Below are 25,604 nucleotides of genomic sequence, written 5' to 3'. Positions count from 1 at the left end.
TAAAGAAGAAATACCTCCAAATTCTACTGAAGCTCAGTATTAAAATAAATACTGTTATAAATATTATAAGTTACATCTCTTTCATTAAGTGACATGAGAAAATTCTACAGTGATATTTGTGCATTAATTCTGTTTACGTCCAGCTGTCACTGACAGCACATTACAACTACAATAACTTTTTATCTGTACTGTATGAGACAACAATGTATTATTGTGTTGTTGTTTTTAATGTGGAAGTTGGTCACCTCACATTAAGAGATTTACATGAAACTGCTTTGCTTAATAAAAATGCAATGTTGATGCTTCTGATGAAGTTTGTGAGAATAATTTGCTGTTTTTTGTTTTCATCCACTTCAATTGTACAGAATAATAAAAAACATTAACTTAAAATAAGTTGTAGTTTTGTTTTGTTCTGGAGTTTCCCGCACGAGGGCAGAATAGTTTGTTTACAGCGGAAGTGACGTACACTGCAGTCCTCATGCTGCCTTCCAGGACTGTAGGAATTTTTAAAGGACAAGGTAAGAGCACATGTTTAATTACATACAAGAAAAAGGACTGCATGTAGTGTAGCTTCTTGCATGTAAACTAAGTAATTTAATTCTTAAATAACAGTAGTTTTATTGTCACTTAATTCTCATTAAATGCAGCCTATCCCTAAAATCATTGTTTTTCTATTCTTTTTTTAATCTTTTAATGAATATTGTTTATTTGCATGTATAGAAGTCTACTTTGTTGATTCCAATTTGAAATATTCTTTTTTTATTAATATTTATTTATTCATATAGATGTCTGTTCTTTGATACCAATTTGCGATATTCTTTTATTTTTAATGAATATTATTTATTTATATAGATGTCTGTTTTTTTATTAATATTATTTATTTATATGTAAAGATGTCTGCATTTGACCCAATTTGGGATACATATTTTATTATTATTAATATTTATTTATTCATTCATTTATTTATAAGTAAAAATGTCTGTACATTATTGATCCCCCCATCTAAAAAAAAAATCTCTGTTTTTACAAATATGTATAAAAATAATACATTCAAGTTTTATAGCGCTTTTAAAGGTACTCAAAGTCTCTTAACATAACAGAAATTAGACACATAAAAGACTGCTAAAATATCTACAGATTTACCTTGTTAACCTTGCACTACTCAATAACTTTTTTTAAAACTAAATTCAATATGTTCAGTTCATTACGTGACACAAGATGTTTACAATTAATGCAACATGTATGGATTGTTGAATTATTGGATAAAACTTACTTGGATAAACTTTTTGATGCAAGATTGCATTTAAGTGATTTATACTTTTGTCTTAAACAAAACATTTTAGATGCCCAAATGTTCTGTTTTTTTACCTGAATAATTCCTGCTATATTTCATAAAATAGTATCTCTATTATATTTTGTATAGCTTCCTTGTTGTAATTTACAAGAAAGTGCATGGATGAACCCTGAGCCCTTTTAATCGTAGAGCTCAAAATTCCTAGCTGACACAGAGACGTGAAGGCATCAGCAGCATCTCACTCAGTGGAGCCGGGCTCACAGACAGGCATGTACACATTTATTTACTTTAGTAAAACTAAATAATAACAGATATTCAAGTTAACTTACGTGCGATAATGTTTTGTTTGTGATTATGTAGCTGCAGAGTTGGTCATACTCTTGGGACATTTAAAGAAACACTCTAAATTATAGCATTAAAAGTTTTATTGCATCGCAACTTGTTATTATAGACTTTCAGTGGTTGTTACAGACCAGCTAGTTGGCTATAAACGTCTTATTTTAACGCTGTTAATGCTGATTAAGACGCATTAATACATTTGCTGCCAAGATTTACTTGTAACGCTCGCTAAGCCGGAAAGACACTGAACGTCACGCCGAACCGCATTAAGAAATGTCATAATTTAAAGTTTCCTTGATTGTTTGTACATCAACTTGTGCGTCAGAACCATATTTATATATTTAACTAAATTATTTGAACCCATTCTTCAATTCGGCGTTAATATAATTTGCAAAAAAGGACGCAGTGTAGTTAAAAATGTACTTTATATTATAGTTTCGCTATTTCAAGTATTGGGGATTGTAGCTAACAGTGGTTAAATGTTACATTATTTACCTTAAGTGTTGCTTAATGATCAGATATTTATTGCCGAACATAAACTATGTGTAAAATGTAAACATAGGTATAATAGCGTCCTTAATTAAGCAAACTAACTTACCGACTAATTGTCAATATAACGTCGCTTATTAGCAGGCTCGCTTGATTTGAATCACATTGCCTGACTGCCTGTCGGGGGGCGGGGTTAGTTGGTGGAAAAATCACGTTTTTGCAGTTTCCTTTTGTGTGATTTTTCTTTTTCTTCTTCCTAGGAGAGAGGATGGCTGCCCTGTGGAGATCTTACCAAGTGTTGATGACCAGATACCCCTGGACAGTTCAGATAGTGACTGCTGGTAGGAAAAACTGCCTCTCACACACACACACACACACATGCATGCATAAAAAACAACTGCAGCCTCCACTGAGGATGCAACTTTCATCCTCAAATCAGGCAGACACATTTCGTTTTCAAGTTATTAGATGATCAGGCAATTAAGAAATGCAGAAATATTCTTTTTCAGGGTTAAACTGGCTGACTTTTTGGGTTCATCGACCTTTCCTCTGGTTTACTTTGCACCTCAAAATCAACAAAGAAGAAAAACCTTTGAACCCAAAGACTTTTTTGTTGTTTCTGTTCCCACTATGTCAGATTTTATACTGATGTAGACTAAGCACTTAGTGTTTAACAGACAAACATAATCCATATGAATGTAAAGTGGCTTTTACAAAATGAGAGTTGTTCAAAATGCTGATTGCAGTTTATTCAATTTATCCTATTGAAGAAAATATATTTGGATATTTAGACTGGTCGTTAGACAAAATAAGCACTAATAAGATGCCTAGTTGGCATATTTATGCAACCAGAATGACTGGAAAATGTGCTGTGAAAAAGTCCTCTAACTGTACCTTATTACACTTTAAGAGTAAATTATTAATCAGTTAATGAATATAATGAATTATAAATAGATTTATTCATACTAAGAGTAGAAACTGCAATAATAGCTTGTAAAAACTTGACAAAGAAACCCTATGGTTCAGTCAGTTTTCTAATGTTTTTGGTTTATGGAAGACTTGGGTGCACACATTTGGTGGAGAGTTTATGGTCTTCCAAAATAACTAAATAATTTAGAAATAGCTAGAGTAGATAATAAACAAACACCCAAAAAGCTTGCAGACAAAACTTGCTTAAGAAGCTCACTAGTGACAAACTACAACCATTAAACATGGAAAAAGTCACTTATTTAGTTTTGATGCTCTTCACATTGATTTAACGCCTTTATAATGGAAGCGAAAACCCTGAAACGTCCCAAACAGCCTGTGAGGAACACTTGAAACAGGATCCTTTGACATCTGACCTTTATTTTCCCCCAAAATGCACAGAAATTCCTGAAGTTACTTCCTGTTGAAATTCCTCAGCAGTGCAGAAATGAGTCTGACTACATGTGAACAAGCTTTTACTGCAGAATAACATCATTATTTATGTCCAAATATCTGCTGTTCAATGTTTGTGTAACTGCACTAGTTTTGCAGTGTAGTTCACTTTAACCACCACTAGATGGAGGCAACGCTCCGAGTTGTCTGATGCACATCAGTTCTGTTATCAGCAGTGGAAGAAAGTAACTAAGTACATTTATTCAAGTGCCGCTTGAAAGTAATTTTGACATACCTGTACAATTCTTGAGTATTTTAATTTTCTGCTACTTTATACTTATTCTCCACTACACATCAGAGGGAAATATTGTACTTTTAACTACATTTATTTGACTCCAAGATACTATTTACATTTTTTTAAACTGATCTGTCCAGTAATATTCAGAGCATTTAAATTTGGCTTCACATTTTCAAACTACAACATTTTAATGCTCCTGTGTGCATTTTTAAGTGATAAAGTATAATATTATATAATAAAGATATAAGTTGATTTGCAAATCATTGCGTCCTGTTTTGGTTTGCTTTTTTATTTTACAGTGTCCCGACTTTTTTGGAATCGGGCTTGGACATAAGTATTTTTACTTTCAAATATTGTACATTTTGCTGAAATTCAATACTAATGCACTTAAGTAGCATCAGGCCATTGTCAACAACATTGATTTAATTTTTTCGAAGAAAAAAATCTATATGCATACTTACAAATATCGGATATAATATTAATATAAACATATACATTATGCATACATAATAATGAACCAACAACTTTAAAATTAGTGAAAATATATCTTTTATCTTTTTTATTAATCACAAGCGAGGGTACAATAGATGCACTTACAATAACTAAATATTCAACCAGTATGTTGCTCTAAATTTCATTTAAAACCATTAAACTCTATGCTATAATTATTATTTTCCAGACTTCAGTTTTGAGTTTCAACCCCCGAGTCTTTCCTCCATCACTTCCCATAACCACAAGAACAAATCTCAGTGCTGTAAATCAGTGTAAGAAAATATGAAAATCATTACAATGAACCTTTAAGAAGACATAACCTGCTGATGTGTGTCTGTGCTTGAGAGGTTTTAATAGAAATATTTCTTCTCTGTCATTAAAAAGTGAACTTCTGATGGTGCTGAGTGACAGACTGAAGCTCCTGAGAGCTTTACTGTCCGTCGCACTGACAAACTATTTATTGCTCTCAAGAGACACAATTGACATTTCCCGCTGAGTGAGTCCACCGTGCGGCCCTAACTACCTTTATTAGTTCTCCCGTGACATTTTAAGGAAAGGTTAGCTCTGGTTCAGCTGTTATTACACTGAGGGCTGCAGTTAGTGGAGTTTAGAGCAGCTTCTTCCACCTGCTCAACAGGTGGTGCACCAGTCAGAAACTGGACGTGAACATCAGCCTGGAAGGAGATGTTACATTCACTGACATGTGTGAGTAACCAACATGGTCTCACAGGAACCTGTGAAATAGCCACGGATTCACTTAGCTCAAAATCTGTGGAATAACCACGGAATAACTCAAATTTCCGTGAAACTGACACGGATTTCGCTACAATGCAAGTTAATGACAGTCATATCCCGTGGCTATTCCAACATACAAAGTGATTATGTACATTCACTGAGTGAATATTTAGAAAATAAAACATATATTTCTCGCTAGAAATGTGATCAAAATCCATTTTTATGCAGAAACTAAGTCAAAATATAGATTTTTTTTCACTAAAAATGAGACAACTGTCCGCCATGTTTTTTGTTCTTACCGCCAATAGAAAACCAATAGAAAAAAAAATATTAACTTGAATTGTAGCGAAATCCGTGTCAGTTTCCCTAACCCCTCAGATTATAACCCCCAACCCTGTAAAAAAAACCAACTATTTTTGAATATTCCCAGGAAGTAGATTGTTTATTGCTTTGTACATGATTTGTGCTGTTTGGAAATGAACCAGGTCAGTGAATTTTAAAGTTTTTGATTTTAAGAATAGTGAATTTGTGTGGTCTCTATAACCCGTATTATGAATTATTCTCATGGCTGGTTTCTGCAGTATTGATAGATTGTATTGTACATTTATAAGTATTACCCCAAACCTCTGCACAGTTGGTTGGAACACGATTTGACCTAAATACAGAACAAAAGCTTCTCTGTAAGAGACAATAAGAGTCTCCCTCTGTGCTGCTGTGTGTCCTGCAGGGTCTCTGGTGGGCGTGGGTGACGTCGTCTCCCAGCAGCTGATCGAGAGACGAGGATTGGCTCATCACAACGTGCAGCGGACCGCCAAGATGATGAGCATCGGGTTCTTCTTCGTGGTGAGCGTCCTGTTGTTAGAAGAGACGGTTTTCTGTCATTATGGACATAAATGGAACACAGCTGTCCAAATATTCACTCAACAAGAAATTAAACATTTCAAATCTTTAAACTGGATTCAAAATAGTTGCAGAACCACTGAAAATGACATTAAATCTCAGGATGACAGTCACTGACCATTGAGCCCAACATCAATTTTGATAATCGTGCTCTACTATAATGCATAAAAGTGTCAGTTTGCAGCTCAGTTTGGTGGTTTATTAACACAAACTGTTGTGGATTGGCTCCCATAACGGGTTAGATGAATGCATATTTAAAAACTCCTACACGTCACGAAGTAGTCTCAGGAAGCACCGGATGAGGAGCTGATTATGGGCTACATATGGTCTCAAAGGTGCAAAAAAACAAAGCAATTTTTTTTTATATCCAACATACATACATATTAAAGAAACAATAAAGGAAAAATAAAAAAATCACTTTAATCAACAATCTTGTTTAAAAATCTGCCAAAAATAAATCGCTAACAAGAATCAGATCCTGTTAAAAACATTTAATTCTGCTCTTCTTAGAGCAACTGTGGAGCTATGATTGATTCTGCTGAGATCAACGGTCATATGACAAAAAAATCTGTGATATATGATCTGAACTTACACCAAATTGAATCACCAAGTAACAGTAAATGACTTAGACATAAACATGCAGCCCCTTTTTGCTCAAGTTTTAGAATAATGTTAGGAGTTTAAGAGGCGAAAAATGTTTTACCGTTTTTGAAAAAGATTTAGAAGTTGGAGCTCTGTTGAGAGACAACAGGGATTACAGTTTTTTAATTTTTGCATCAGTTTAACACGATGAAATATGGTCTATTGTTGAGGAATACTGTAGATCAGGAATTGTATATAAACCTGAGGCAAATATTGTTATTTGTGGGTTTGGGTCGTATCAAAAAATGTACTTTACTTTAATCATTGACTGATTTATTGGTCATCCAAATTAAGCTCCCAGTCTTAATTTGTTGATTTTAATTGTCTGACTGAACTGAAATGACAGGATGCAACAGATAAAATATAATCTGGATTTTTATATACATAAAATATGCTTTTATGGTGTGTCTAAGATTGTTTGTATGGAATAAGAAATGTCTAGCACCATGAAGTTATTCAGAATACAAAGATTTTACTGTGGTGTATTGGTGCAAAAATACTAAATATAAATATATCTTAAGGAAACAAGTACTTCAGATCAAAAAACAGCAGCATAAATAGAAAATGTGAAGAATAGAAAAAGTCAACATATAAATAATATATAAAAAATATATATAAAATGGTAAAAGTTGCATTCAACAGCATGAATTAAACCCCATTAATGATGTGAGTGTCTGCATGACGTGGTTCCCTGCTGATCCATGTTCCATAGTGTTCTTCACGCCTTTTGTGTGTCTGAATCGACTCGTCTCACGTCCTTTTGACAGCTGCACAATTCATTTTGACATCACCACCACGTAGGCAAAGTTTATTTATATTTCCATAATCGTCTTACTCTCGGCTGCCTCGTTGATTTAGATTCTAGAGAGACGAGGGACGGACGTTTGTCTCTAAACGAGTCTTCAATCTCAGTCAGGAGTCACGTTCCACTCCGACATGTCGGCTCGCTCATCTGGAAATTACAACTGTCTCATGCATCATGCACCATTCCTCCTCACATTATTAATACATTATGGAGTGGATTCAATTAGTCTGCAGGTCTGCATGCAGATCAAATGTGTTGCAGAGTTTGTTTAGTGACAACAATGCATTTAAACCTCTGAACCCCACAACCTACCTGCAGATTTGAAGGCTTTATTTTCTCTGAAATTACAACAATTATCATAGTTAAAACTGTAAAAACAGAAATTATTTTTGGTGTTTCAGATTTCTGACAATCAAGGACAAATCATGCGTCTGTCAGGAGAAAAAAATCACTTTAATCAACTCATCTCATTTAAAAAATTCACCAAAAAATAAACCGTTTACATCATGGGTCTCAAACTCGCGGCCTGCGGGCCAATTGTGGCCCTCGTGATGATATTTTGTGGCCCCCACCTTGATATGAAAGTTTAATGTGAGTTTTATATGAATGGCACTTTACCGTGTTGTGTGTGGAAGGTCCCTTTAATTACTTTTTTTTGTAATTTTTGTGTCTTTTTTTGTAATTTTGTATCTTTTTGTGGTCATTTTGTGACTTTTTAAAGTATTTTAGTTTTTTTTCTGTCATTTGTGTCTTTTTTTAGTTATTTTGTTTCTTTTTTGGTCATTTTGTGTCTGTTGTTGTGTCTTTTTTAGTTATTTTATTATATATTAAAACGAGAAGACAGAATGACAAAAAATACCTACAGAAGACACAAAATGACAAAAAAAGACACAAGAGGACATGAAAAGGATTCAGAAATGGACAAAATAGCCCTCTAAGACTCCATAGAGTTGAAAGTAAATAATATTTGAGGAGAAGAAGCCTCATAAACCATATTTGTGTGCGTTTGTTTTGTATCACAGGGACCTGTTATCGGCAGCTGGTACAAAGTTCTGGACCGTCTGGTGGTCGGAGGAACTAAAAGTGCCGCCATGAAGAAAATGCTGGTTGACCAGGTGAGAAAATGCTCCTCTCTGCTTCTACCTGCTGCTGCTGCTGTTGGCTAAACACAAATAAACTAGTAAACTAATTAAAATCTGCGGCTTTTAATGCAATAATCCCATAAGCGTAATACAACAAACACGCAAAAAGTTAAATTCTCTTGTTAAAATCCTTAATTAAAATCCAGAATAAAAAAAAAATTCAAATATATAAATATATATAAGGCACTTTTAAGAAGAAATAAATTATTTCGAGAAAAAAGTTGCAAATTTACTAGAATCAAGTGGAAAATCTACAAGAAAAAAAGTTGCACATTTAAGAGATTTAAATGGCAAATCAGTGCGAAAAAAGTCGCAGATTTACGAGAAAAAAGTAACTTTTTTCTTCCGGATTCACCACTTTAAATCTCATAAATCTGCACATTTTTTTCTCGTAGATTTCCCGTTTTAATCTTGTAAACTTTTTTCTCAAAATATGACCCCCCTCCCCCGGGTCCGTATGTTTTTTTTACACATTCTGGCTGTATGTAATATCCTCCAATATTCTCTAGGGTTGAAATTTGGAACCACAGAGATACAGTTTTCCTCCCATCAGGCTCTTTATCCAGCTGTCAGATCTGCAGAGTTCCCCTCCTTCCTCACTCTGCCCTCTGCTGTTAGATTCAAAGTAGAACCAGCTCAGAACAGACTTCAGAGCGTTCCAACATCTCTCCTCTCCTGAAATATTAACCGGAGCAGAGTGTCCACTCCTCCGCCTCAGTGCTCCCGTGTTCTCGCCGTACGCTGAAGTGCAGCTGAAAGATTTCCGGTGATGCAGCTGCTGCGTGTTTCTGCGTCAGACTGAATAATAACCGATGTTTTTATATGAAGGAGCAGCTTCGCGTCACTGCAGCTCCAATGAGAACAACTGAGCACAGAGCAGAGTCTCTACAAGTGATTCTGATCTAAATAAGTAAAATAGAGTAATTCACTCATCAGTAAATATTGATTCTGCTTCAGTTCATGCATTGAGAAGTTTCTTTATCCTCTACTAGAGCCTTCAGATACTGAGGGTGCAGCCAAAGATCTAACGTGACTCACAAAAGACATTTTTTGTTGCATTTTAATTCATAAAATCACAGATTTATTTCTCAGTTTAGGAGGGGTTAAAACAAATCGGATCAGGTAAATTTCTCTTCCCAAGCATTTTTCAAAACTAAATTAACTTAACCTGCACTTACTTTATGTACAAAAGTGTACCTCACTTATTAAAAACTGAGTTATGTTTTTCTTAAAGGTATAATTTGTAACTTTTCCACATAAAAATGACAAAAAATTAGAGGTAATACTGCAAATGTAAACAAGACTATTAATAGCTCATTATGTATAAACCCCAACAGTGATGATTATTTTCTGATGATTGATACTTTTTTTTTCTTATTTGTAAAACTGTTAATTGTTGTTTGATAAGTAAATGCAATAAAAACAAACTCCAAAAAAGGGACGTATGTAATAATTTTCAACAATATTCAGTTTTCTATTTTCAAACCCAGGGAAATCTGTAATATTAATCAAGTAAGCTATAAATCATATAAATGAAATTAAAAATATCATTTTTAAACCAGCAGCCCCTCTGAGAAGTCATGTGTCCACCAAATGACATTCGAGAAAAACTGATTTTTAACATAAAACTTGAATTCAAAACTGTATTAAATGTTTTTGCCAATTTTAATCATTATGTCCATTAGTTTGGAGAAGAAGAGTCCTCTGCAGATAATTCTGCTCCGAATAAAAACCTTCTGATCGTTCAGATCTTAAATTAACAACCAAACAAACGTCAGCAGCAGTTTGACCTGCAGCTTCTCTGCCCACATGTTGAACAGCATCACTGGTTCTTAAACCTCTGAAGTCCAGGAGATTTTGGTTCAAATTTGTCAACTTCTTATGCATTTTTTCTGTCTCTGTTCAGCATCTTTCAGTCTGTCCTTACATCACATGCATGGATCCTTTTTCTCAACACAAACTTGGCTATCAGTCTGATTTTTCATTTTATTTTAATTAACAAAGTATAAAGCTGCCAGGAACCAAAAATACAAACAAAAGACACAGGTGTCTATGGAAATGTACCATTTTTTAACCATTTATACACACAAAAACAGCAGGAAAAAAAACTAAAACTACAAAACAGTCTATTTGCATGCAAATTAAAAATAGTAATAGTTTTCATTGTAGAAAGAAAATTCACATTTTAAAAATGGTCTAGAAACATAAATGTCACACTGTAAAGCTCCTATGATTGAACTTTAACTGGCTTTCTCAGCTTGTCTACATATCATATATAAATAAAGTTATTACTGTAAATAAAACGTGTATTTTCAATAAATAGATGGACTCCAGAGGGTTAACATGAAACTGCTTTACTGGTTTCAATCAGCAACTTAGTTCTTCACTTTACTCTCTGAAGTGATATTTCTTGTCTTGTTTCTGTGCTGCAGCTGTGTTTCGCTCCGTGTTTCCTGGCGGCGTTCCTCGGGATCTCCGGGACTCTGAACGGTCTGACGGTGGAGCAGAACGTCACCAAGCTGAAGAGGGTGAGCTCACTTTATTAATATATATTATATATTACTTTATTTATTAACTACAGGTGCATCTCAATACATTAGAATATGATGTAAAAGTCCATTTCCAGTAGTTCAAGTCAAATAGCCCCAACCAAGTATTGAGTCATATAGATGGACATACTTTTCAGAGGCAACATTTACATATTAAACATACTTTAAAAAATTGGTATTTTTGTAATATTACATTTTTTGAGACACTGAATTTTAGGTCTTCATTAAATGTAAGCCATAATCATTATAATTAGAAGAAATTAAATAAATTAAGACACGACATGTTTCATTCTGTGTGTAATGGATCTATATAATGTGTTATTTCCACTTTTTGGATTGAATTACTGACATAAATAAACTTTTTTATGATATTCTAATTCATTGAGATGCACCTGTAGTCCTCAAAATGTGTCAACTTGAATTTAATAACACATTTCAAATCATATCCATAACGAACACTACTATTGTGGAGCAAAGTTTTGGAGAGCAGACACAAGAGAGAGAGAAGTGTCATGTCAGATCCACAGAAACAAGATGATAAACTGGTTTTATGACCTGTCGATGTGTAAAACCATCGCTGCCGGTATGGTTGAGTGAAATTCCCACTTTTAGCATGTAAGTACTCATCTAAAACATGCAACTTACAACCGTTGAAAGATACTGGAAAAGCTTTAAAATGGACCTTGAAAGTCCTTAAAAAATGCTTGAATTTGACCACTCAAAAAGTGTACGAACTTTGTAAATCAAATCAAATAGTCTTTATTGTCATTATATAGTTCACTATACAATTGAATTGAAAGTGCCACTGCATAAGGTGCATAGTTATGACAATCATAATACAAAACAACATGAGTAAAAACATTTAAAAATACCGAGCTAAACAAGGACAAAAACAAGGACATGTGATGTAATAAATAAGTCTAAAAATAAATAAATGGCTACTGAAAATGCTATAATTTATGATGAGGTAGATTGAATGTTTTGCACATATCAATTATATTGCACATATCTGTTTTATTGGCCCTGTAGAACCTGATAATGTAATAAATTCCCGATAATGTAATATACCCGATAATGTAATAAAAATCTGCACTTGAGTCCATTGAAAATGTAATAAAACCTGATAATTTAATAACTTCCTGATAATGTAATAACTTCCTGATAATGTAATAAGCGCATTTCCGAATAATGTAATACTCTTTTCTTTCTTTTTTTTTTTACCAATAATGTAATAAAGTATAACATTAATTGGAGGTTATTACATTATCAGGTTAGCCTTCATTTCACAAGTCCTGATAATGTAATAATTCCCCAATATTGTAGTAATTTAAAGTCTAAATCTAAAGGTGCTTGGTGTTATACTTTATTACATTATTGGTAAAAAAAAGTGTATTACATTATTGGGAAATGCACTTTATTACATTATCAGGAAGTTATTACATTATCAGGTTTTATTACATTTTCAATGGACTCAATTGCAGATTTTTATAACATTATCGGGGTTATTACATTATCAGGTTCTACACACCTTTTTATTAATTTATCCTGTGTGGGTGTTGAGAGTTGTGACTATGTGCAGCTTCCTTTAGTTCTGATGTCACTCTCTTTGTATTCTGTGTATTTATACGTCAGACTTGACACAAACTGGCCTCAGATCAGCGTCCCCGCTGTATGAACAGGTCCCAGGTAAATGAAGGTACACAGAGAGGAGGTTTGGTTCCACTGTGGGTTCAGTCTCTGACCTCCAACACTCACCTCTCATTATTATTATTAGAAACTATTTCCTGTGGTGGAGAGAGAGACGAGAGAGAGAGAGAGAGGAGGGGAAATAGCTGCAGTGACTCATACCTTTATATATACGTGTGTGTGTATGTTCTTGTCCTTCGTACATAGTGGGGACCAGAACATGTTTTTAACCAGCAGAGTGAGGACATTTTTGCAAAGTGAGGACATTTCGGCCGGTCCTCACTTCTTTAAAGGCTTTTTTGAGATTTCTGACTTTGTTTTAAGGGTTAAAGGTTACATGATAATGATAATTAACTGAAACTGTATTGTGTGGTTACAAAACTAACTAAAATTATAGTGAAAATGTCTTTGTTTTCGTTTTCGAAGATGGATAAGACAAAGGAAATAAAGGCTAAATTTACTGTGACCTCTTTTAATCTCCCACCCAACAAATACCCCATTACAAAAAACTACAACTAATAAAAACTAAACTAAAACTAAAGCATTTCAAGAAAATAAATACTAAACTAAAACTAGCAAACTCACTCTAAAAACTCATTAAAACTAACTGGATTTGAAAACAAAAATTCACAACAAAATTAAAACTAAAACTAATAAAAAATCCAAAACTATTATAACCTTGCAAGGGAATTCACTGTTCCAATGAGGGTCCTCACAACTATAGAAGTACATGAATGTGTGTGTGTGTGTGTGTGTGTGTGTGTGTGTGTGTGTATTTGTATGCCAGGTCAGATCTGACTGTCACTTTGGTGCCAGCTGCTCAAACGTGGGTTCGTTGCCGTGCTTACCCAACGTGCTGCTGGTCACCATCAATTATTTACTAAAGGAGGCGCGTTGGAGCTGAAAGGCCGAGCTGGTAAATGTCAGAAAGGACAGAAAATAAATGACAAATGTTGCTCATTACAACGAGGCCGCCCGGCACACAGGAAATGTGAGGAGAAAATTAATGGAGCCGCTCTGATGTCAAAGTCCAACTTTAATCAAAACTTTCTTCTTTAACATCATTTACCTTCTGTTTTTAACCTGCACTAGGTGATACTTGTACTTTTAAATATGCTTTATAATAATTCTAGTATAGTTTTAGTAGTTTAACTAGTATAGCAGTAGTGGAAGAAGAACTGGGATATTTTATTCAAATAAAAGTTGAAATATAACAGTGTAATATTTCTCTATTGCAAGTAAAATTCCATTCAAAATCATATTGTTGGCATCAAAATTTACTGTATCCATATAGTCAATCTATTTTAAATATTTTTTTATTTATACATTTATTTTGTATTATTTTTATTTATACATTCATTTTCATTATTTTTATTTTTACATTTATTTTTATTTGCACACTTATTTTTATTTAGCGACCGAAAAAATGATGGGTATTTATACATTTATTTTTGTCTATTTGTATGTATACATTTTTATTTTGTATTTTTTTTTTTACATTTATTTTTATTTATTATATTTATTTATTTATACATTTATTTTTTTATCATTTTTGTCTGTACATTTATTTTTATTGTTTATTTATACATTGTTATTTTTTCTTAATACAATTATTTTGTATTTTCTTTATTTATAAATAATATTTTATTTTTATATATTTACATTTATTTTTGTATATTTTTATATATACTTTTTTATTTTGTATTTTTATTTATACATTTAGTTATTTTTTTAATACAATTATCTTCTATTTTTTTACCTATAGATTAATTTTTATTGTTTAGTTATGCATTCATTTTTTCATTTATGTATATATTTTTATGTATATATTTATTTTTTTTTATATTTTTTTTTTTCATTTATATCAGCAATTTTTTTTTGTCAGCTACTTAATTTGCTGTTATGTGTAATTTATTAGAATGCATAATATTTTTCATCATCTTAAAATCTTAAACTCATAACTACAGATTAATCTAATGATTCTATATAGAATATTTACCTCTGGATTGTAGAGTAATAAAAGTATAAAGTAACATAAAATGGAATTAATCACAAAATTGCACTAAAGTCCAGGACGTCCTCTGTCCACCAACAGCGTCAGAGAAACACTTAATTTTAACTTAAAACGTTCACATTTCCCTTTTTTACTGGTTTTAATGAAGCCATCAAACCAGCATCAGAGTTGAGAAAGGTCCCGTCTCCTCCAGAGTGTTTCCAGGGGAAAGACTTTGACGTTTCCTGTCTCGGCGATCAGCGGAGGTAATGTCACCTCAGGTGGCGGAGCGGCTCGTTTAACATTAATTAGAAATCAGTTTCACTTCCACAGAAAAAACACCAAGCAGGAAAAATATTGTAGCTGGAACATTGGCTCGTTGTTTTTATATGTCGAGACATGTTGAGCTGACCTTTAAGTCCATAACATCAGGATTAGGGACCACCGTGAGACACACACACACACACACACACACACACACACACACACACACACACAGTCTGCTTCTACAGCCTTTGTTTCATCTGAAAATAACATTTCTAAATTATTGGAACTTTAAGTAGGTTACACACATTTTTACTTTCTTTCAGGACATTTTTGTTTATTTAAATGTTTATTTATGTACTACTACTACTATATTTATGTATAGTTTTGATTCATTTTGTGTCTTTTTTAGTAATTTTGTGTCTTTTTTTTAGTAATTTTGTGTCTTTTTGTGTCTTTTAGTCATTTTGTGTGTTCTGTGTTTTTTTTGGTCGTTTTGTCTTCTCATTTTGTGTCTTTTTTTAGTCATTTTGTGTCTCTTTTGTTCATTTTGTGTCTTTTTTTCTGGTCATTTTGTGTCTTTTTTAGTCATTTTGTGTCTTTAGTCATTTTGTCTTTTTAGTCATTTTGTGTCTTTTTTCGGTCATTTTGTGTCTTTTTTAGTCCTTTACTCCAACATAAAATGTGATTTTGAATCTTTTTTTTAACTTTAAAAACACTATCATGCTCAATAAAGAATTTTAAATGTTGCAAATGTGAACAAAGATGTCAAATCTAACATATAAGAGGGTTCCATCCAGTTCTATCATTTTATACTAAATATATTTGAGCTTGTCTCCAGTTTTACTTGGTATATCATCATCAAACTGAAACTGGCGTCATGGAGTTTACAGCCAGAACTTTAGAGGTAAATTTACAGTAGGGCTCCACGCTGCTTTGTTTTCTAGTCAGAAAACAAGTCTGGATTATTTGGAGCTTTTGGAGACTCCAAAAATCTACTATTTAAAACACGTGCTCCACGATTTTTTAAGCAGAAAAACTTCTTCAAATGTTTGTTCTGGTTATTACGATGTTTCTTTCCTCCATCATATAAGATGCACTGTTCTGAAGCTGTGTTTCTTTTTATTCTTATTTTAAATCCAATCCATTCTTGGCACAAAAAACAACTAGCAGCACTAGAGAGTGACTGGACTCGACAGAGTCTGCAGGGGGCTGATCGACATCTCCATCATCACCAGTTACTCAACAATAACTTGGCCGTCTGCTGATCTTTTTTGGCTTTAAAACGTTCCTTCCTGCATTGTTTTGGAATGAAACTCCCCCACCAACTGGAGCTCCAACACATCACCATTTCTCACTTCGCCCCTCACTGCCAGCTCCAACCCATCAGGGACAGGAAGTGTTGCAGAGTCTGCTACCTGAGTAGGAGGCCCCAAGTTTTACAGATACTCAGTTACAGATGTTTATTATGAAGACAGAACTAAAACTATCAGCAACTTCCGACCAGAAATGTGCAACAAAGAGGGATTTCTTTCAACTTAACCCATTTAGGCCTGAAATGCCTGGAAAAAATGCCTGTAAAACCTCTGGGAGATTTTGAAAGAACCCCCTAAAACCTGAAGTTTTTCTGGAAACTCAACAGAAGATTTTTCAGCCTCTGTAGCAGATAGAAATGAAATTCAAAAAGTATTTGAGAGCTTATACCCGTGGCTTTCATGAGAAGTTGAGTCTATTTGTCCAAACCTTCAATAAAGTTTTTTTTTAAATCAACAAACTCAGCAAATGTTACATTTGACTGAATAAAAATCCTATGCATAATACTAATACATGCTCATTACCCTACTGTAATAAAACATAATCATAATAATAATAATAATAATAATAATAATAATAATAATACATTTTATCTATATTGCACTTTTCAGGGTACTCAACGACGCATAAAGTAATAAAAGACGTAAACAGTCATGGTTTCTTATATCATCATCACAATCAATTAGTATTATTATTGTTATTATCTCCAGATGGCCATGATTTCAAAGTTCTGATAAAGTCCCATGTTGCATTGCGACACTCCCACATGTATTCTGGTGCATTTCATTGGCCAAGAGACTGAAAATAGGTGGAAAAAACTACAAATACTACAAAACGACGTATCCGCTTTCCCGGCTTTAATGGTAGAATAACGCAACAGCGCCCCATGTTTTAATGGTAGAAATGTGATAATGCTTTCCCGCCTTAAATCGGTTAAATGTATATTTTTCAGATGTTATGTCTTGGGATTTTCTTAAGAATAAGGCCCCTGATTTAACCCTCTGGGATCTGTGATCGCACCGGCGTGATCAGATCATGCGACGTTTTCAAAGCACTGTAAAAAAAAAACAAAAAAAAAACGAGGTCACGTGGAGCGCTGTTGTCAACTTCACTCCAAATTACAGACTTGGAACTTTCATCAATTTTTTGTTTGATGCTCCTCGGTCATGTAAAACCAAAGATATGATAGTTTAAATCTGATAGTGCAAAAATATTTATTCAAGCGTAAAAGTAGGAAAAAGTTTACAAAATGGAAAAAGTGGTTGAATCAGCTAACACTGTTCCTATAAATAAACATGTTTTTATGGGAACTTATTGCATATAGTTGTATTATATTTGAATTTCATCTTTATATGTTCATATTTGCAACCTACGTTTACATTTACAGGTCCGAAACAGTTCATTGAGCATATTTGTGTTTGTTTTTATTGTAATAAATAGTATAATTTTATTTCAGATTTCATGATTTTTTGTGTATTTTTGGGCTCAATATGTTAATAAAGTGGTTTAAAGTGAAAAAAAGTCAGATAATGGTGAAGTTGTGCTGGGAAAATGGATTCCAAACATGAGTATAGTAAACATTTGTATGTGGTATTATGTGGTTAAAAGTGACTCATTATGATGCTGATATAATAACTGTTTTGTAAATATCTTTGTTCACAGGACTACCCAGACGCCCTGATCTCCAATTACTACGTAGGTATTTCCTGTATGTTTCCACATTTTATTGATTCATTCATATTTTGCGTCAAATTGTCTGTTTAATGTTTTCTGTTATCTGGTGTTTCAGCTGTGGCCTCCAGTCCAGATCGCCAATTTCTACTTCGTTCCACTTCACCACAGGTAAGACTTTATAGCTTTATTAACATATAATCAGGAAATTTTAAAAAAATAAATGCAAAGGGCCTGACTGTGACACACATTTTAGCTGACCAAACTGTTAAAAAATGTCTTCATTCTATAAAAAGACGACATATTTTTACAAGTGGAGAATGGAGCCGGTTGTCTTCCGCATTACTTGGTTATCTTTATGCAACAAAAATACTTTGTTATCTTTATGCAATAAGATATTTTGTTGCATGCAATGAAGGTACAGTGGCAAGATGATGGTAATTATACTGGTGATATGATGGCAACAATGCTATAGTGACTAGACAGTATATAATAATAATAATAGTACAGTATATAATATATAATATGTAATACTAACAATAGTAACAATATGATAATATAAAAATAAATACTTTTTAAATAATATGGGCAAGTTTTACTGAATGTTGGTGTTTCCATCAAGCTTTTCTCATGCAAATCCTATAGATGTGCAGAAAAAATTGTTGCAACGTCATAACTACTGGCCCAAATCTTAAGGGGGCTTTAAATATGACTGAAAAAAAAAGATACAACTAAATTTCTGTTCAAGAGGACTTAAAATGTTGTGTTTTCTTGGTGCATATCTGAAAGTAGCTCAACACTGTCTTTCTTCTTGTGTTAATTGTAGAAATGATAAAAGTAGCATTATAATAGTCTCTGAAAGCCTTTAATGTCTCCTTCCTTGCAGGCTGGCTGTGGTCCAGATTGTTGCTGTTGTCTGGAACTCCTATCTGACCTGGAAGGCCAATAAGATGTGAACAACGATCACAGGTCCTTCCTGTCTTGTTGTTGTTGTCGATGATGATGATGATGATGATTTACACTCATTTATAGTGTGTGTGTGTGTGTGTGTGTGTGTGAGTGACATGGGCCGTTCTGGTCTAAGTTACTTCTTGTGGTATTTCCAATGTGTAAAACTGTGACTGACTCACTGGTAAAGGTCGGAGGAAGAGCTCGTCTACTCTGAATGACAAATTCACACTTGAAAGTCAAACTTGCATTTGCATAAATGTCTGTGAAAGTTTGTTATTTATGGAAATTGGATTTGGCAGCGGTGCAGCAACACGTACGCACACACACACACACACACTCAGACATTAACACTGGTTGCAAAGGAAACTTTTCTAATTCCTTTGATTTATTATAATAATAATAATAATAATGACTATTGTTATTACTATAAAGCATTGTTAATAATATTCTTAATTACTTGAAAGAATTGTTGCAGGATAATAACATTATGTTTTGTCTCATTATGGAGGAAATCTTCCACTCAGATGCTCTTCTTAATGTGAAACTTAGTCTTTTTTTGTTGATTTTCAGTTTGTAATAATGTCATTTCCATGCTGTATTCATACTTTAGTGACTGTTTATCTATCAACCCTCAGGTAAGGGCAAGCAAGCTGTTCTTAGATTTGTTATAAATGCAGAAAGTGGGTTATATCTGCAAAAGTAGCAATGCATTCTGGTCAATTGTTGCTGAAGGAGTGACAACATACCTGCTGTTTATGGAATAATTAGACTTTTTTGTAATGTGCTTCAGTTTATTTGTATGACGCCGCTCTCATCTCTGTAGAATAAATATAAAGCTGCAGGCTATTAGCTTTGCACAAAGACTGGAAACAGGTGGACCTTTTTAAGCTCATTAAATAATAGTTTATAATAGTTTGTTTTATCTGTTTTAAAGCCTGTTATGTGCTGGACTAACTTCTTGACAAGCCACAAGAACTACACCCCTCTTAATGCATGGATTAAACAAACAGTTTAGTTTAAATGTAATCAGTTTAATTAGTGAGTTTTATGTAAAAAGAAAAAAAAAAACTCTAAATATGGTTAAGAGACGAATTGCAATAATCTAAAAAACAATATGGATATAATCTGGATATGCAAATAAAAGAAAAGGATCTTACCTGCCACTCTGAATAAGACATATACAGTCAGGGAAAAAATTATTAGACCCTTTTTCTTCAGTTTCTTGTTCATTTTAATGTCTGGTACAACTAAATCTACATTTGTTTGGACAAATATAATGATAACAACAAAAATAACTCATAAGAGTTTAATTTAAGAGCTGATATCTAGACATTTCCATGGTTTTCTTGATCATAACCAAAATCGTTATCAAGAAAACCATGGAAAAAGTCTATATTTTTTCCATGACTGTATATTGTGCATTATGACTTCTTTTACTTTTTGTACTTTAGACTCCAAAACAAAACACTAATGTTGCTACTTTTGTCGATCTGGGTACTTCTACCACCACTGTTTTAGTCAAATATCTGCTTTTTCTGTGTTTTCTGTTCACATGCACACAATTTAAACCCTTTAAGAAACCTGAAGAAATACTTACCTGAAGCGTTTCAGGGTGAATGAATGGATGTTTTGCAGTGGTTGCTGATACAGAACGACTTAAATCTGATCAATGAAGTGAAAAAAATACAGTGATTAGTCTTAAAATCACTGAACTTCTTCACACTCTTTCATCTCTTACGTAAAACACGAAACATTAAACATTAAAAAAGTTCTAAAGGATCATAAATTCTAGTCTCCTGGCCAAAGAACTTTTTATTTTTATGCCATCTAACTTTTCCTACCATCCAGATTTTAATGCACCGCTGTCTGTGTGCATCATAAACTAACTACATTTTCTGGCATACCTACAAAATCCAACGCATTACTCTTCATAGGAAGCATTAATGAGAACAGACTTAAGAGTGGCATCAATCTAAGATGTCCTAACCGTCCAAAAAAATGTTCTAACGATGTAAAAAAAATGTCATTGAACCATTTTCAGTCAAACTGTTGTACAGTAGTTGCTAGAAAATCATCCAAGAATCCACTTTGTGCATTGACAATCACTGTTGAATTGTACATTTTTCCCTCATTATTCAATGTTCATGGATGCTTTATAGTCATAATGTGCTCATGTATAATGATAGTTTGATACAGGCTAATAAAGTTTTTACACAATGGCGTGTTTGACCTCTCTAACTTCTGGCTGGGTGGGGTTTGTTTGGAGGCTGCTGAGCTAGCTGGCTGTCAACCAAATTAACTGCACACATTTTTTTCGCCACACACACAAACACACTTGGGCTAAATCAGGGAGCGGAAAACGTCTGACGAATCCATTGAAAATCTGCCAAATAGCCTCATCTCTCTCTCTCTCTCCCCCCGAGGGACACAACGAGCCCTCTCCCCAGAAAGCTGGAATCCGTTTTTGATTCGGCACCAAAGGCTCGCTGTGTTTTTAAATTTAAACCGAGCTAATTAAATGAAGATGCAGCAGATAGTGTTGTTGGCACTCTCACCTGTACGGCTGACAGCAGGAGACTCAGTGTTCAAGAATATGTTCACTAAGAAAACACCATCAGACAGATATCTGTTATGATGGAGGAACTGATTACAGGACAAGAATAAGAAGACATATGGAGACAATTTGTGCAATTTTTGTGCAAGTTTTACTTTTTCTTGTATTTTTTTGTGCTGTTCAGTCAAGTTTTCTCATCCAAAAACTTAAGTAAATATCCTATTTCTTTCCTTTTTTCTTGCAGAAAGTGCCTTTTTGATTACATGATGTTATTTTATACATATGTCAGTTTAAGAAGTTTACAGGTTATTATTACGCACAGCCTTATATTAACCAAATTTTGCATGGACTTCGGTGGTAAAAAATCAGCCTTAGTATAAATAAAATTCTAAATAATTGCTTCTTTTTACATGCATCTTATTTTTTAGCATACATCTGGTCATTTAAGCATAATAACAAAATTTAACCAAGCTAATTAGATGTACGGCTGACAGCAGGAGACTGAGGGTTCACAAGTAATGACATGAATATGTTTACTAAGAAAATACCATCAGACAGATATTTGTTATGATGTAGGAATCGATTACAGGACAAGTATAGGAAGACATATGGGGCCAAATAATTACAAAAAAATGGTTTAAAGACGAATTATGACAAAGGAATATGAAATAAAATGACATTAAAAAGAGGCAAAAACAAAAACAAAATGTTGAAATAGATGTAGAAATAGTATGTTTTGTGACAGTCTTTTTATTTGCACGTCAAAAATCTGCAGAAACGTACAAAAAAAAGGAAATCTTGAAATTTTCAGGATAAAAATGTCAAAGAAAACAGTATTGAGGCCTTTAATGGACACAATATTGTGTATTTTATTGTGTATTTTAATTTTAGATAATAATAATTATCACTGACTGCATCTGGTCTTCATTATTTGAATGTAAAGGACAATATGTTTCTTCTTCAAAGAATTTGAATATTAAGTATTTTTCTTTAAAAGTTAACGTTTCTAAATAGATATGCAACAGTTTAATTTTGGGGGTAAAAAGAAAACATTATTAATATCTATTATCACTTAATTAAACTCATCACATGCCAAAAAATCGGCAAACAAAAGTGTGCTAAGTGGGTTGTCTTAGTGCACTTTGTCACTCTTTATACTACGTCACCTTACTTCCTCCTTTATAGCTGTCATATTAACTACGGCCACTGGAGGGCGCCACCACAAAAAAATGTAGATATGGGTGTGAAGAACAAGAACAAGTATCAGTGGGTGTGATTTGATTGAGTGAAGACATTGTCCTGGAAAATAAACAACTTCAAAACTAGAAACTAAACACGTGAAATGACCAAAAAGGCTCCAAATTTGGCAGAAAAAGTTGCAACCGTGTCGGACTTCATGGTTCATAATGAGAAGCTGCTTTAGAAAACAGGTTTACTCAGCATTTAATTATTAGCTAGTTCATATATTAGTGTATCTGTGTATTTTCTGAGTACTTGAGGATATTCTGTCCCTGGGGCAGACTAAGGCATCATATTACTATTATCTCGTTCTCTAAATCTACAACTACAGTCTATGCATGTGTTTCCTGGCAGGTTAGTCTTCTATTTTTTTTTATTATTTGGGGTCCAAAATGTATGTGAACACTTAAAGAAACTCTGCTGTGATCAACATATAATATAAACCTTACCATCATGTGTGTTACATGTCTAACAAGTGAAGTTTCAGAGTTGAGACGGTGAGTTCAGCACCACGGAGAGCTCCAACACTCCTTCACTCTGAGTTTAAGGGATTCTTCCTCTTCATGTTCTCAGGAGGGTTTTAAAGTTATCTGGTTGTTTCAGAAATAATAACCTCTAGCTCTGCAGTATCACTATATAAATGTATTTTTCTGATAACTAAAATATTGATTTCTTGTTAATAATGCACTCATGATAACCACATTTTTAATCTCGCAAACTGTGAGTTTTAACAAAGTTCATCTTTGTGTCATTAAATAGAACATTCGTCGTTACATAAGTTCAACCAACATCTTTTTTAAGTTATCTTAAGTAATGTTTTCAAGTCCACATAACTTGATAAAGAAAGTAGAGTCAACAAACTGCTTGTTGTATCAATTATGTATTTCATGTTGAGCCAACTTGATTCACATTTGTAGGAACTTGATAAAATACATTCAACCAACATCTCTTAAAGTTAGCTCAAATCATATTTTGTAGTCCAACTAACTTGATACAGGAAGTTCAGTCAACAGACTACACGTTGCATCAACTCATATTTTGTAGTGTAATAAACTTGACACTATAAATTGACTCAAATTAACTCAGTCAAAGCAACAAGATGACTTGACTTAGTTAAGTTGAGTCAACTAATCTTTTTTTACAGTGACGCACAAGTTTTACAAGATAATGTTCTTAAATATGTTTGGTTGCCTTTTCATGATCCATCTACTGTTCTTTTACTCTTGTACTTTGTTATGGTTACAGACTCTCTCCACCTCCCTACTAATTTGAGTGTAATTAATTAGCCAAAAAAGGGACAAAACGCACAATAAAGAAAGGTTAAAGTGAAAATTAGGTGATAAAGTTGCAAAATTACTTGCAGTGTAGGAAAATAAAGTGTGAATGCTGAATCTTTGTGTTTTTCCTCTTGTTTCATCTCTTTGGCTTTAAGATACCTTAAAAGATGTATCCTTTAATCCTTAATTTCCTACTTAAATCACGACTAATTGCAGTTTATAAAAAAGACTTTTGCTGACTCTTAGAGAGAGAGAGTACAAACTTTAGCCTTAGTTTAAAAAAAAAGCAAATGAATCACATACCTTGACCCAAATTCAAGCTATATATCTCAAAAACATACACTTTAGTACATAAATTACAGCAAACAAACATATCTCACTTTACCTGTTTCACTTGGAAAAGCTAAAAAATTCATAATTGTGCAAAAGGAGGTTCAATTCTTACTTAAAATACTTTAATTAAAATACTACTAATTAGTCATTAGAGGAGCAATTTGATGTAAATTTGCAAACAAAAATCAAACAAACATTTATATAAACAATCTAATATTAAAAATATGAGGAAAATATAAGAAGCCACTTAAAGTAAAAGCATTTTATTGACAGCCATCCAACCTAAAGAACCTTTAAAAGTTTCTCAATGAGCCCCAGCCCCTCCTCCAGGCCCCCTGGAGCCCCTCCAAGGACCCCTGCCTCCTCCTCCTGCCCCCCTGGGAGCTCCTCACAGATAAAAAGGAAATAAACCTGTAAAAAAAAACAATGTCTCCTTCATTTCCTGTCGATCACAGCCTCCCAGCTGTCCCTCGGGACTATATTGCCTTGTCGTCTCGATAGTTGTCCAGTTTCCAAAGCGGTCTGTGTGCTTGCATTGACGTCAGGCTGGATGTATAAAACCCTGCGTCCTCTCCAGTCGCCGCTCACACAGGGACTCCCCAGACCTGCAGAGACCCCACCGGCCCACCACAAAGTTCAGCTGCAGCATCTGGAGACAATAAAGTGAGTACGGCAGCTTTCAGACGCTCTTTATTTCAACTTTTGCTGAAATGGACGTATTTGTGCAAGTGAGGACAAAAAAATCAATGCAGCTAGATAACCATCATCTTGGGACCTTTTTAGATATCCTGTTTTATTATCTCGTACTTATGTATATTAACTGTTTTTAATATTGTGAAAATTTTACTTTTTTGTGTGTTTTTGTGCTATTCGGTCAAGTTTTCTCTTCCAAATACTAGAAAAGATCTTATTTGCTTCTTTTTTCTTGCAGAAAGTGCCTTTCTGATTGACATTAAATGTTAAAATAACATTCATGTAGTTTAATTAATTGATAGGTTATTGTTTTCCAGGGCCTTTGTTATAAATTAACCAGATTTTGCACGGACTTAAGTGATAAAAATCAACCTCAGAGTGATTAAAGTTCTAAATAATTGCAATTATTTTGCAATGCATCTTGTTTTTTAGCATGAATCTGGCTATTTAAGCATAATAAAAAACTGCATTTGCAAAAAAATGTTTAAAAAGCTGCAAAAGTGCGCAACAAAACCAGTGAGTTTGATCATCTGCTCCACTTTCCTGATGTTGTATATCATGTATAACCTCCTCTGCCTGCAGGAC

General features: G+C 33.5%; 1 protein-coding gene across 1 annotated transcript; it reads left to right on the top strand.

The window, feature by feature from the left end:
- The first annotated feature begins 1,541 nt into the window (after positions 1–1,541).
- On the top strand, positions 1,542–20,067 carry mpv17 (mitochondrial inner membrane protein MPV17). Its single transcript, XM_059357190.1, has 8 exons — positions 1,542–1,561; positions 2,383–2,463; positions 5,734–5,849; positions 8,376–8,468; positions 10,928–11,023; positions 17,964–17,996; positions 18,091–18,143; positions 18,859–20,067. Exons 2-8 carry the CDS (start codon positions 2,391–2,393, stop codon positions 18,926–18,928), a joined length of 534 nt encoding a protein of 177 aa, XP_059213173.1. The 5' UTR covers positions 1,542–1,561; positions 2,383–2,390; the 3' UTR covers positions 18,929–20,067.
- Positions 20,068–25,604: the final 5,537 nt, after the last annotated feature.

Source organism: Centropristis striata, chromosome 18 (genome assembly GCF_030273125.1).
Source record: "Centropristis striata isolate RG_2023a ecotype Rhode Island chromosome 18, C.striata_1.0, whole genome shotgun sequence".
Lineage (NCBI taxonomy): Eukaryota > Metazoa > Chordata > Actinopteri > Perciformes > Serranidae > Centropristis > Centropristis striata.
The sequence above is the reverse complement of the archived record's forward strand: the minus strand, read 5'-3'. Positions and strand labels throughout refer to the sequence as shown.